A 13,171-nucleotide genomic window follows, 5' to 3' on the forward strand; every position below is an offset into this window, starting at 1 on the left:
AGAGTCTTTTGATATTTTCTATGTACATCTCATGAATTTTTACCAAGATATTAATCATCTACAAGTATATCTTAGTTACCCTTTAGAACCTGATACTCTATCTCCCAGTTTTGCGCGCTTTCGCATGAGACACACCGCGTTGTCGGGCTGACATCAAGAGCATGGATTTTCACCGTTTACAGTTTTAAATCAGCAACCATACCGAACACAGGTTGGAAAGAATCGATTGTTGAACTAAACACCTACCCTGCACTTCTTCAGGTGGCATCGTGTGCACTCTATCACTTTCTTCCGCGCCCAGGTGGCCGGTTTGGGAGAGTACTGTGATGGGGACGTTGCCGGAGATAACATCATAGCCATAACGTAACTTGACGACAGAAAGGCTGATTGGGGATGGTCTGCGATTACAGAATGATATCCAGCTCCTCTACCACCAGATAATCGCAATATAGATAAGGCCTGAGAGACCAAATATTGGGGCAAGGAGAGAAGAGAATGTCATCCAACGAAGACTTGAAACGTGGGAAGATAAAGAGAAGAGGGTTAAAAACTTAAGTACAGGGTAAATGAAACAATTGCAAACCCAGGTCAACGCTTCTCTCCCTGTGCTTCTCTCTGTCCAAGTCCCCCCAATACATCCAGCAACTTGGACTGCCAGCCCAGATGTGTCGTCCGAATGCGACACCAAGAATTTCATCAGCAGGAAAACAGAAAGACCATATTTTTGATTTTTAAGAACTCCTATTGTCTGTAGTCTCTTGTAAAAATAGGCGCATGTCGGCCGAAACAAGTTACTCCAAATTATCGTCACAGGTGCGGAACAGGCGGAGGAGTTCATCGCCTTCACAACGACCTGCCAGATTCTCGCTACCCTCCAAAAACCCTGTGCGGGGATCAAGTGCCACAAGCAATCTTACTTTGGTGGAACCTTAAAGCGATATTTTGACTGTTCCACTATTGGCGGTTCCAGAAGTTATTTCGCCATTTACCTCTCGGGCGAGAGCTGCCGAGAGCTACAATTGCATGCCGGCAACCCGACGAACTATAACCCGCAACGTACCTGGTATGTTTTACATACTAGCAAATAATGTTCAATATACGCTCATTGAACCAGCCATTGCGACGAAATTTGGAGACAAATGCTAAAATAGCGACTAGCGAGAACTTGGAAGCAGCTAACTTTAATGGCTTTCTCCTGCAGTCTTTCATATAAATACTTCTTCATCCCCCCTGCTCCGAATGTCATCCGCTACAGCATTCAGAATATTCCAAGAACTTCTTTTTACTCGTCCAAAGTCTTTTCGAGGTCGTCTCGTTTATTACAGTCGCAGCAAACATGTCTGACCCGAACAACCCTAATATCAAGCTGAGAACCACTCCGCAGTGGTCGCTATACCGGCGTGATGCGTTTTGGAACGCAAATCTCGGCGAATACCCGCTCTTCAACACTGGTATGAACGATTCTGGTAGTTTCATTAAGTACTACGTCCTAACGTGTTGCCCTTGACATTGGTAAATCAGACCCCGCGGAGATTGAGAAATTAGCGAAGGAGAAACTATCGCAGGGAGGATGGTGTGTATTATGCTTTCCCTTAGCTTCAGGTTCTCTTTGGTGTAGACACTTACCTGTCACTCTAGGTATTACTCTTCATGCAATGCAGGTCTTTCGTGGACCCACTTAGCGAATCGCCAAGCATTTTACCGCCATCGCATTGTGCCGCGAACCTTAGTGGACACTAACACCAGGGACACGGCCACCGAGATCTTCGGCCACAAGGTTTCCGCTCCTATCGGTTTTGCTCCTATCGGCATCAATCGCATCTATCATGCAACTGGCGAACTCTCTGTGGCAAAGGTTGCAGAAGAGCTGAATCTGGCCTATTGCCTTTCTTCTGCCGGCAGCTATAGCATTGAGGATGTTGGCAAAGCTAACGGTAGTGGCCCTCGGTTCTTCCAGCTGTATCAAAGTCATGATGATGAACAGGCGATTTCCATGATGCAGCGTGCTTGGGACTCTGGTTTTGATGCCTGCATGCTGACCACCGATACCTGGTCCCTCGGATGGCGCCACAATGACGTCTTTACTGGCAACTATGCCTTCTATCACGAGCATGGGGCAGGCGACCTTGGCCTTCAAGACCCTGTCTTTCAAATGCGCTTGAAGGAAGCTGGTATCGACCCTAAGACGAGCCCGAAAGAGGCTGGTGCCAAGTGGATCGACGAGAACATTTGGCATGGCCGAGCTCATACATGGGAAAAGGTCCAGTGGACGATGGCTCAATGGAAGAGAATCAGTGGTAGTAGGCCGTTTTGCTTAAAGGGGATACAGAGCGCCGAAGCAGCGAAAAAATGCGTTGAAATGTTTGCTACTGCTCCTTGCAATATTTTGAATCATATTGACTGGGATATTAGGGGAATCGACGGTATCGTTGTTACAAACCACGCTGGTAGACAGGTTGATGGCGCCATCGCGAGTCTTGATGCTCTGGAAAAAATTGTTGACGCTGTTGGAGACAAGATTTACGTATGTTTCCAGAGCCTGAAGCCATTTCAACCATATTTGTGGTAATTGGATCAACTAATGACTGGTTGCAGATCATGTTCGATTCTGGTGTGCGCAGCGCCGCCGATGCATTCAAAGCCCTTGCGCTTGGGGCCAAGTTCGTATTCCTAGGGCGCCTCTGGGTATGGGCACTTAGCATTGCCGGTGAGCCTGGTGTGCGCCATGTTATGAAAAGTTTTCTTGCGGAATTCGATATTCTCATGGAAGAAGCTGGCTTCCAGTCGATCGACCAGATCGACCGGTCCGCCATTGACAGTCTCCCCAACTCTTCAAACTTGATTGCCGAGCATTCCCGCATTTAATCGTGCTTATCTTGGGCAATGATCAAATTATATTGAAGAATGTGTTAATTATTCTTTTGCACACTGGTTAAATATTGTTCACAGATAGACTAGATTGAAAAGGACTTTGACACAAATTCGATGAACTGTCATTAATTTCATGTCATTCTAGCCAATTACTTGCGTTACTATTGTGAATGACTATGCCTGCGCAACATCTTCTTTTTCACAACCAATCTTCACAACATATCTTTCTTATACCAATTTGTACGCACGGTAAGGTAGATGCTTTATGTAACCCACATTGTCCTTAAACGGGTGGATGACTAGGCTTCTTCTAACTAACATTTGAAAATATAAATTTAACTCTTAACTCCTGCAACAGATGAAGAAGAGTGGAGGAAATCCGCTCTGCATTAACCAGTCTCTTAGAGAAGGGTTCTCTCCCTCAGTCTCTCGGCCGAATTAAGGGCCCCGAAAATACCTCTTTGGGTCTATTCAGTATGTCAGTTTTGATATTGCTAAAAGAAATTCCTCGATCATTTGCTTGCTTTTCAATACTAACCTTTTGTCAATATCCCGTTTACAGGATGTGCACTCCCAACCATTCGCAATAGATGGAATGGGTAAAACTAACGATCTTTATGCGTCAAGACTTCGAATCTGCTCAAACAGCTGCCGGGTAAGGAAAAGTAATTTCTTTTAAAGGCAGTGAGATCTAGTCAAACACCGCCACAGCAGCCTATTGCTCAGGGATTCAAGCAAGTCTTCCACGTGAGGCCTGTTCATTGTGAGATTTTATGTTTTATTAAAAACTATTTTAAGGAGACACAAATAATAATTGCCTCTTCATATTGGAGTACTCTTAGCCAAACTGGTAGTTTGATCGCTTTATTCAAATTCACAGCTTCTTCAACCAAGCTTCAACAACCCACAAGTGTCCCGCCTTTTGTTGTAGTAATCAGAAATGAAAAGAAAATGAAAAGAAATTTAAAAAAGGGTAAGCCCTATTGAAGGGCACACCCATAGGAGAAGACTCTTAAAACCTTCAACCGTATGACGCCTGGCCTGAAAATGCCCCGGCCACAGATCTTTCGAGTCTCCGTGCGAAGTTGTTATTATGGCTTTCAAAGCTTGGACGTGCAAATGATATCTATCACGAATGTCTCGGCCGAGTAGCTTTGATCCATCAGCCAAATCTGAGTGAGGTAAATTACATTGCTATAAGGCAACCAAAATCTTACAATAAGTTCAAGCAAAGCCCCAGGAAGCCATTCCAGTTAACCTTTTGATTCCTTTCGGACAGTGTGCTTAGTTCTTATTTCCTGCAATGTGTTGGCCGCGACAGCCACTCACGGGCAAGAACGCAAGCGAGTCCTCCAACAAGACATGCACAAAAACAACCAGCTCCGCGTCAAAACCTACGCAAGGGCAGTATTTTGAGCGATTATGTCGGTCATTGATGCAGTACGGGGGACTACTATGCGTTTTGGAGGAGTTTCTCTGTCAATCCCAGATGATCGCCGAAGATCAATACATGCATCTGCCGGGCTATGTGCTAGTGGATTTGAGTCTCCCAGGCTCAGCTTGTGAGCCGGAATTCTGGAAGGAGAAAGAAGGTCTTGACTTCCACCGTTTGGGTCTAGTACAAGACATCCACGAAGATATGAAGAGTGGCTTTCTATCAATTGATGAAGCTTCTCGTTCCTTGGATCTTCTCATGCTATGCAAACCGAAGTACAATGTTGCCATAACATTCGTGGCAAATGGAATGACGATCTGCGCTTTGGCGACCATGCTGTCCAGCTCAGTGCTTGTCAATACTCCTGCGATTTTTGTTCTTGGTGGTGCTTTGGGTCTACTCCGACAAAATCGGTCCAACTCTACCATATCATACAACACGTTGCAAATCTTCGGTGCTGCGACTATTCCTCTCTTTCAATTTTCCGTCTCCAATTCAAAGTCGACAATCCTGAACGATACAACCCTGTCATCAATGCCCAGTGTCTCCGCTTTCATGCAAGCCTTGACAGTTGACGCTCTCTCTATTCCTCTCTCCGGCATCATGATAGCCCGGGGACGCCGAAGCCTTTTTAGCTTTAGCCTGCGGATAGCACAAACATTATACCTTGCCTGTATGCTGCAATTTGGCGCTTCCTTGGCTGAAAACATTGCTATTCAAATCGAGACCTCGCTCAATGGTACTCCGCGCTTTGCAACACCACCCCGGCCAAACCTCACAGAACAAATTGGCTCAGTGGTCGTGTTCGTTTTCGGCGCGGCAGTGATCACACGCGCTAGATACCGGATAATACCTGCTACGCTGATTATTGTTGCCGTAGGAGCTCCTGTTCATCACGCCGTGATTGCTTTTGATGAATTCGGTCTGATGAATGTCTTCAAGGCTTGCCTAGGAAGTCTTCTGAGTGATCTTCTGTGCCAAATTTTCGTTGTGTCTTCAGCACCAGCCAAACTTTCGATGGTGTCACTATTATTAGTAACTGGTTTTACGCGTCTGGAGCGGACTAGATACACGATGGTATCGCCACAATTCAACATATCTGAAATCATGTGGGTATCAATCCATATCGTGCTGGGCTTGTGGCTGGCGAAAATGTTTTCGCGAACTTTCAAATTTAAGATTGCTTAGTTAGCCTTAAGCTAAACTTGAATTCTCACTCTTGAACATATATATCGCTTACTATGTCAACTGGACACTTAGCCAGAGCATTTGCCTACTTCATTTCTTCCATTAAATCGCATACACTCCCTAGAGTATCGACTTTGGTTTATTCAGTTAACAGGAAAGTTTGGAAAATGTAGAACTTTGAAGGAAATCCGACAACTACAGGATAACTATAAATACACATTTTTGAATAAAAGCAAGAACCTCGACACTGAAAGGCGTTGGGAAAAGCCATGATCCGAGACATTTCGCTTAAGTTTTCTTCACAGTACCGACTTTCACAATTTCATTCAAACGGCATTCTCGACCCCTCAAGAGCAGCAAAAGGTGGACTCTTCTTTATCATGAAGTTCCAAAAGGTATCGTCCAAGGCTCGCTGGCGCTATTAGCTGATTTTAAGCTTTCGTCAAGCTTTTCTGTAGCAATCTGAGTACGGTTGATATGATGTTGCTCTTTGTCGGCCGAGAGCGGCACTGGGGTTGCAAAGCGGCTGAGCAATTTATCGGGACCACGCGTCTTATGGTCAGCTTCGATAATTCATGCATCAGAGCGTGGGTCTCGTTCTTTCGACTATGTTGCCCACTCGGCCGACTCACTCTACTCCCGCAAACCTCCTTTCAATATCCCTCCCCAACGGGATGGATCACTTTATCTCGGATCTTGATGCATCAACGTTCAGTAAGCCGACCTGCTTGCCCATTATAGCTCATAGTCTGACTAGAAAGACGTTCCTCGAAATGCTCTACACCACACAATCCCCCATGAGTCAAATTTGCAAGTTGTGCCGCCGGCGGAAAGTCAAGTGTGATAGAGTAAGACATTGCTTGCTTCTGCAGTTCAGTGATACTGACAAACTGACTTGGACAATAAGGCACGGCCCAAGTGCAGCAGCTGCACCATTATCGGAGTTAATTGCATTTACGAAATACCATTCGCAATTCAAGCAGAAACACATGTTCAAGCGAAAGAAAAACGCAGAAAGCAACATTTGAAAGATTTGGCACTGGAGCAGGAAGAGCTCGGTGGGTCAGTAATGGGCAAAAATAGGACCGCTCGAAAAGGCGATGTGTCACAGCAAAAACCTCAGGAAAGCTTGATTTCCTCTAACCACCCAACGAATAAATACGTCTGCCAAGACACATATTCTGCTTCAATTGAATCAAGACTGGATACCATGATATCCATCCTTGAGCATCTGGAAGCAGCCAAGAAAGAAGGCTTTACTTCTACAGGTCGAAGGGCCAGCGATGACGTTGACCATCCATCTGGCTGCGACGAAAGCTTCAAATTTGGCAAGAAAAAAAAGGTATCACCCGGACATCTTGGAAAACCTCAAACGCAAGTCCAAACAGAGCCAGGCAAAGACGTAGTCGCCATTAATTGTGCACAGCTTTCCAAACGGTGTGACCCTGATAATGATCAAAGAAGTGGGCATCTGGACTTAGAGAATGGTGGCAGGTTGGTCAGATCAATCTCAATAACACTTGCATCTACTCAAAGCGCAAACAGGTATGTGAGCTCGACGTATTGGGCCAATATTTCCCTCGCCAGCCGAATTCCGAATTGTGAACCCTGGTCTATTTCGAACACATCGATCCCCTGCAGCACGACATGTCTACGTCAAGATCCGCCAGGTAATGCAGATAATGACTTCTGCGGGGCAGAATTTTTCGATATCTCTTCCGATAAGTGCAAAGCTGGAAAATTCGCCGAACAATTGGCTCCATTTTATCAATGGTCTAAAATCATTCTTTCACTTTATGTTGATAAAGTTCGTTCCGAAATTAGGAAAACCATCGTAGTCTCCTCCAACTGACGAATTTGCAGGCATTCTGCATCGCTTACCAACCTTTTCTCAAAGACTCCAATAGCCCGATTTGGCCGGAAATGAGACAAAGGTTAGTGAGATACCCGCAAAAAGCCGCACAAATCGTTTTACTAAGTTATAGTGCCCTGTTTCACTGCCATGGATTTATGAAAAAATTTATCCAACTTGCGACCAATCCAAACTTTGTTAGCTTTCACTGGAGTTGGCCAGGGTAAGTGCCTTTTATATTGCCATAGATATCAAACTAATGTAAAACAGTAACCATCAGCCACTCCATGCGACAATGTACGGTGCTTTGAATAACTTTCTGATTACACTCTAATACTTGAAAGGATCCTACTGGTTGACCTCTACGAGCAACCATATAGTCCCGAGTCCTCGACATCGCGTTCATTGATAGACAATGTCATGGCACTATTGGGGCCCGACGGAGGGGTTGTTGGAGCTGATGGGGATCGCATGACGCGAAGACGTCTACAGAAGGAAGGCCGTGAAGCATGGTATATGATACGGCGTCTCCGTCAGATTTCTTGGCTGAACGTTGGTCTCAGTCCAAATGTTCTTTGGACGAGCAAGGATATAATTGATGCGTATGGATCACCTCTAGAGAGCCATTCCTGGTCCCTTCATTCTCCTTTTCTGACAATGATATTATTAGCGTTCTCTCACAAGCACAATCGACTAGTCCATCAGCTACCCGGCTATTGGGTTACCAACATCCCGATTTTATTGCGCCGATGAACAATGAAGATTTAGGGGCTCCTGCGCGAAAATTGTCAACACAACATAGATATTGGTACGAGTCATACCCTCAGCAGGCGTCTTTTGCTGGCTCGATTGCGAAAGGAATTGCCGAATCTCAACTCATACCTGCTGTACGTCCCGACGATCCGCCTTCTGAAACATTGAACAACACTTTAAGAACAATACCAGCTTCTTCCTCACAAAGGCATAGCTCAAAAGCAGCTCAGTCCATTCTGGCAGGAGGTTCTGTTTATCCAAACCCTGACAGTGTGAACTCCATTAAAGATTCGTCATTCTCTGACTGTGGATTGAGGTTTGACTGGAGCCTTTGGAATGAAGTATTTGGGGAGCATCCTATGCTTGCTGCTGATTTCATGGGAAACAAACCCCACGAAAATTTTTAATACAAGGCAGGTTTGAATTGACTAAGGTATCTCAGGAATAGTTGTTCACGAATTCCGAAAGTAGTAGGATAATATCAGATCACACTCGCAATGTATATTAGTGGATTTTTTTAAGGGTAAGTACCGTCATATTATAAGAAGCGTTTGTAGGCTTTTGCAGTCATTAGCCTGAGTCGTGTGAGAGTCACGCATGCGCAAGGTATATAGTTCACATTCGTTTATTCACTCATATTAACAGCAGTGGATTATGACCAGTCACCTAGCATTGTAGTGTAAGGTAAAATTTCTAGCGCTTACAGATAAAATACGCTGCTCATTGTGAGATACTCTCTATTCATACGATGATAGAGTGCTGTGGTAAAAGTTATATGGGTATGGGGTCTTCATCAAGGTCGTGCTTTTACTTGTTTGCCATATAGATATACCTAATCGCTGATAAGAAACTCATAAATCTTCACAGTTCATAAAAAGCGGGCAGAATCACTTGCTATTGATACAAGAAAGGACATCCTCTTCAGTCCCCGCAACACTACTTTCTACAGGAGAGAGGTACGAGGTACCCACCGGTCTGGCGGACACATGATCTTGTGAGTTAATTAGAGAGTTAGTTAACTAACTGATTAGAAGTGTTTACTAATGATGCATCTTAGAAGCCAGACTTTCCCAAATCGTTCCTCCAAGTTGGAGGAAAAAAAAATAAACTTAAAAAGATAAGCTACTTGGACTTTCCTAAAAGATTCTTCCAGGTCTGAGAGAATGCCCCGGCAGACTCAATGTCGTCATGGGTGGATGCCTCGCTCGCTCCTTCAGGCTTAGACACCAGGCAAATCTCCTGGGCAGGAATCAGCCAAGGTTCCTTTCGACCAACAGTAAGCTTGTGTCCAATATACAAGACCACAAACAAAAGAGTGCCAATGTAGGCAGTCAAGAAGTCCGAGACGTTCCACTGTGAAGGAAAGAAGACGTAGAATCCGTTCAAGAGACCGACAATCGTGAAGAAGACAATGCAGAAATAGGCACCCGGCTTGCCGCAAACCGATACGAATGGTAGGGTTGAACGGTCCACGCCCTGGACTTCTAGTGCCGCTCGAAATCGAATATAAGAACATGAGAGCAGAATCCAAGAGAAGAAAGCGGCCATGTTGATCATGTTGACAAGCCAAGTGAACACTGTGCCAGAACTGGAGCTGACATTCAAATACGCCAGGAGGGTGAGCACGGTACAGCTCGTCACTGCCAGGTAGTGGACCCCCCATCGGTTGGTTTTGGTAAAGATTTTGGGTGCGTTGCCCGCTGTGGCCAGAGAATATATCGAGCGGGAAGCCAAGTGCATGTAAACGTTGCCGGCTGACCACGCGGAACACAAAATGACTGCGTTCACGATGTGATCGAGGACATGGATGCCCGCGTCCTTGATACCGACGACAAAGGGCGATGACCCGGCCCCTTCGCCCCCGGAAGTCAGTTCGGGGGCATTAGACGGACAAGTCAACGTGACACCCAGAATGGGGAGTACGTAGAAAACAATGAGGCGAACAACGAAGGCTTTTGCAGCTTTGGGAACCGTCTTTTGGGGACTCCTGGTCTCGCCGCCGCACACGGCCACCATTTCGGCAGCAAATGAGAGCTAGCGAGAATGCAAAGTTAGCTTCGTTATCAACTAGCGATGAAAGAGTAGACTGGGGGATCTTACAGGCAGCACAACGCTAACAAGCACGCCGAGGAAGCTCACAAACTTTCCCGCGCTTCCCTCGACGATCCAAGGGTTGGCTGGCCCCGGGTTGTTCCAGTACCTGAATCCAACACGATCACCTGAAGGCCCCCGCCTGCTGCGAGAATGATGGATAAGATAATAATTCCAATAAGCATGGTGAGCTTCAGAGACGAGAAGGCAAACTCTGCCTCGCCAGCGTTTCCAACTGGCAGATAATTCAGGGCAACAATGATCACAAAGAGAATAGAGATGAAGACGGCGTCGGGGACAGGGGGATTCCAGTACTGGATGACAAGCGTGGCAACGGTAATTTCGAAAGGAACCAGAATCGAGTACGCATACCAGTAGTTCCAGCCCATGGCAAAGCCAAACGACTTAGAAAGGAAGTGAGTTGTATAGTAGTCCGGACCTGCCCCATTCAGCGGGATATAGGCCACCATCTCGAAAAGTAGGGTCGAAAAGACCCAAACGACAGAGCAGATGGTGATGAATCCGGCGAGGGCGAGGGCAGGGCCGCCTCTGCTGAGGGTTTTACCGGAGCCCACCAAATATGCGGTCCCGATGCAACCTACGCGATGTTATTATTGCCCCTGTCAGTTGATTTGTCGTCCTAGGGTGCTCGACAGCGAAAGGTCACGACATCTTTCTTACCTCCCATGGCAATCATGTACAAGTGTCTCGACTTGAGCTTGGAATGAGAGCCAGCCGCATCGGTTTCGAGCACCTGGCCATTAGAGATGTTGGCCGGCTCGGTCGACATATCCTTCTCTGGCAATTGGGTCTTGTCGGCATCCGACATTGTCAAGTAAATCTCAGGAGTCCAGTCGTATTTATTTTATTTTATTTATTCTCTCAAGGTTGAGAGGCGCTTCCTCGGAGTAACTGATTGTGGCCGCGTTTGTTGGGGCGCAGGATCAAAAATTGGATCGAGGCATTGTTCAAGTTTTGTAATTATGCGACCATCTGGACATGTAGATAAGTTGTTGCCGCTTGCTCAACTGAGGAATGATATATGGATTGTGGGGAAAGTAGCCGCCGGGGTATTGATAGCCTTTGCCCTATCATTCCGTCAGGAGCCATGGTGCCTGCTAAGATAAGGATGGATACGCGCGTATCGGGCGGACTTTTTGTTCTACGGCTCCGGTGGAGAACAGGCGAAAGCCGGGCCTGAATCGTATTTCCCCGCAGCAACTTTCCGCCCGTAGCACCCCCTAAATTCCCTTTGGACGTACGACAAGTCTTACTGTCTTCCTGATAAACCGTGCCATCCCCACGCCCATGAGCCAGCCTCTTGGGGCCACCGACCGCCCGATACGCCGGCGCTTTGCGGCTGACGGCCGCGTCCGCTCAGGATGTTTGACATGCAAGGCCCGTAAGAAGAAGTGCGACGGCCAAGCCTCGGGTCTCGACGGCCGTTGTAGATCCTGTATCCGCCTTGGGCTAGTCTGCGAGCAGCTTCCTCTGCGCAGAGTCCCCGTTCGCGCGCCCCGGAGGAAAGCCCGAGGCGGCGAGGAGATTACCGGTTCGCCCAAGGACGAGAACAAGTCTGCCAGCCAAGCGGCGAGCAGCTCAACAGATGGCGACGATGATGGTGACAAAGCGGCGCAAGGCACCGAAATCTTACCCAGAAGCAGGTCCAGCGTCCCCGACAACTCCGGCTCCTGGGAGGGCATCGAGCGTGTTTTGTTGAGGTACTTTCTAGACCATGTTGCCCCCCTCTGCTCAATCCTGCAGCAAGACGGTAGCAGCTTCTGTTCTGTGCTGCTCCCCATGGCTATCGTTGATCCGTCACTCCTCCACGCCCTCTTTGCTTATGCTTCGGTCCATGTCGACACTGCCACTTCAGCGATTCCTGTGACGCCAGAGGCTCGCATAAAGTTCGAGAACCAGGTGACCCGAGGTTTGGCGGAGGCCATCAAGAACAATACCGTTACAGAAAGTACCATTGCCTGTGCGCTCGTCATTAGCACCACTGAGGTCATTGGCGGCGACACGTCGCGCTGGCTGCTCCATCTACAAGGCGCGGGTCATCTCATCAAACACTTGGGAACGTCTAGGTTACTCCGCACGTCCGACGGGGCATTTCTGCTCCGATACTTTGCCTACCATGATATCATGGCCTCACTGAGCACAGGACATCGCGCCTCGGTCAATGGCGTATATTGGGTCCAGGACGTCAACACGACAGTCACCTCGGCTGACTCCTTTATGGGCCTAGGTCACCACATCTTTAGACACATGACCGAGATTTCTGCCTTTATTGCCGACACAGCAGACCTCGATCTGTCATCATGCTCTGACCGGCGGTCAAGAGAAACTCTGCGGGCTGAAGACATGGCCCAGGCCCTTCGCTCGCAAGATTTGCGCCTCCAGGTGGATTCAGCCGACAGTCACATCCAAGCGCTTATCCATCATGCAGAGGCCTTCCGCTTCGCCTCTCTGTTCTACCTCTACCGTCATCTCCTCCGCTTCGGCGACGCGGGCGCCGTTTATAAACTACGCATGGAGGACTGTGTACGGCAAATCCTCCATTACGTGTCTCAGGTCCCGTCAAATATGTTCTGTGAGATAGGTCTCCTGTTTCCTTTGTTTATGGCTGGGATTGGGAGTAGCGACAACGCTAGCATGATCCAATACATCCAGGATCGTCTCACATGTATCGAGACCTGGACCAAATTCAAGCATGTTGGGCGGGCCCGCGAGCTGCTACAACTGCTTTGGGACAAGGGGCGGACGGACTGGGAACTTATGCTACGGGAGTTGGATTGGAACTTATCTTTCGCCTGATATTATTTCATCTAAATTGCTATATATTATTGTCAAGAAGTATGACACTCACATTTACCAATGATGGGCAGAGAATCCTCCCGGGACTAGCTAGACACGACATCGGATCTTTTAGAGTTTCTCTGGGTGTCGATCGCATCTGGCGGGTAAATTCCAGGTTTGGA

General features: G+C 47.3%; 4 protein-coding genes across 4 annotated transcripts; 3 read left to right on the top strand and 1 right to left on the bottom strand.

Moving 5' to 3' along the window:
- Positions 1-1,336: 1,336 nt before the first annotated feature.
- N7474_009230 (uncharacterized protein) lies at positions 1,337-2,865 on the top strand (the record flags this gene model as incomplete). Its single annotated transcript, XM_057200640.1, has 4 exons — positions 1,337-1,451; positions 1,522-1,573; positions 1,639-2,524; positions 2,596-2,865. The coding sequence occupies 4 exons, from the start codon at positions 1,337-1,339 to the stop codon at positions 2,863-2,865; spliced, it is 1,323 nt and encodes a 440-aa protein (XP_057048627.1).
- Positions 2,866-4,360: 1,495 nt separating this feature from the next.
- On the top strand, positions 4,361-5,494 carry N7474_009231 (DUF1212 domain membrane protein Prm10; the record flags this gene model as incomplete). The annotated part of the gene is made up of 1 exon (XM_057200641.1): positions 4,361-5,494. The coding sequence occupies one exon, from the start codon at positions 4,361-4,363 to the stop codon at positions 5,492-5,494; it is 1,134 nt and encodes a 377-aa protein (XP_057048628.1).
- Positions 5,495-9,221: 3,727 nt separating this feature from the next.
- Positions 9,222-11,019, bottom strand: N7474_009232 (proline permease PrnB; the record flags this gene model as incomplete). The annotated part of the gene is made up of 3 exons (XM_057200642.1): positions 9,222-10,133; positions 10,319-10,788; positions 10,872-11,019. The coding sequence occupies 3 exons, from the start codon at positions 11,017-11,019 to the stop codon at positions 9,222-9,224; spliced, it is 1,530 nt and encodes a 509-aa protein (XP_057048629.1).
- A 479-nt stretch (positions 11,020-11,498) lies between these two features.
- Positions 11,499-13,007, top strand: N7474_009233 (fungal specific transcription factor domain-containing protein; the record flags this gene model as incomplete). The annotated part of the gene is made up of 1 exon (XM_057200643.1): positions 11,499-13,007. One exon carries the CDS (start codon positions 11,499-11,501, stop codon positions 13,005-13,007), a length of 1,509 nt encoding a protein of 502 aa, XP_057048630.1.
- Between the last annotated feature and the right edge of the window lie 164 nt (positions 13,008-13,171).

The sequence above is a fragment of the Penicillium riverlandense genome (assembly GCF_028828495.1).
Source record: "Penicillium riverlandense strain IBT 135883 chromosome Unknown utg000008l_segment0_segment0, whole genome shotgun sequence".
Classification (NCBI taxonomy): Eukaryota; Fungi; Ascomycota; class Eurotiomycetes; order Eurotiales; family Aspergillaceae; genus Penicillium; species Penicillium riverlandense.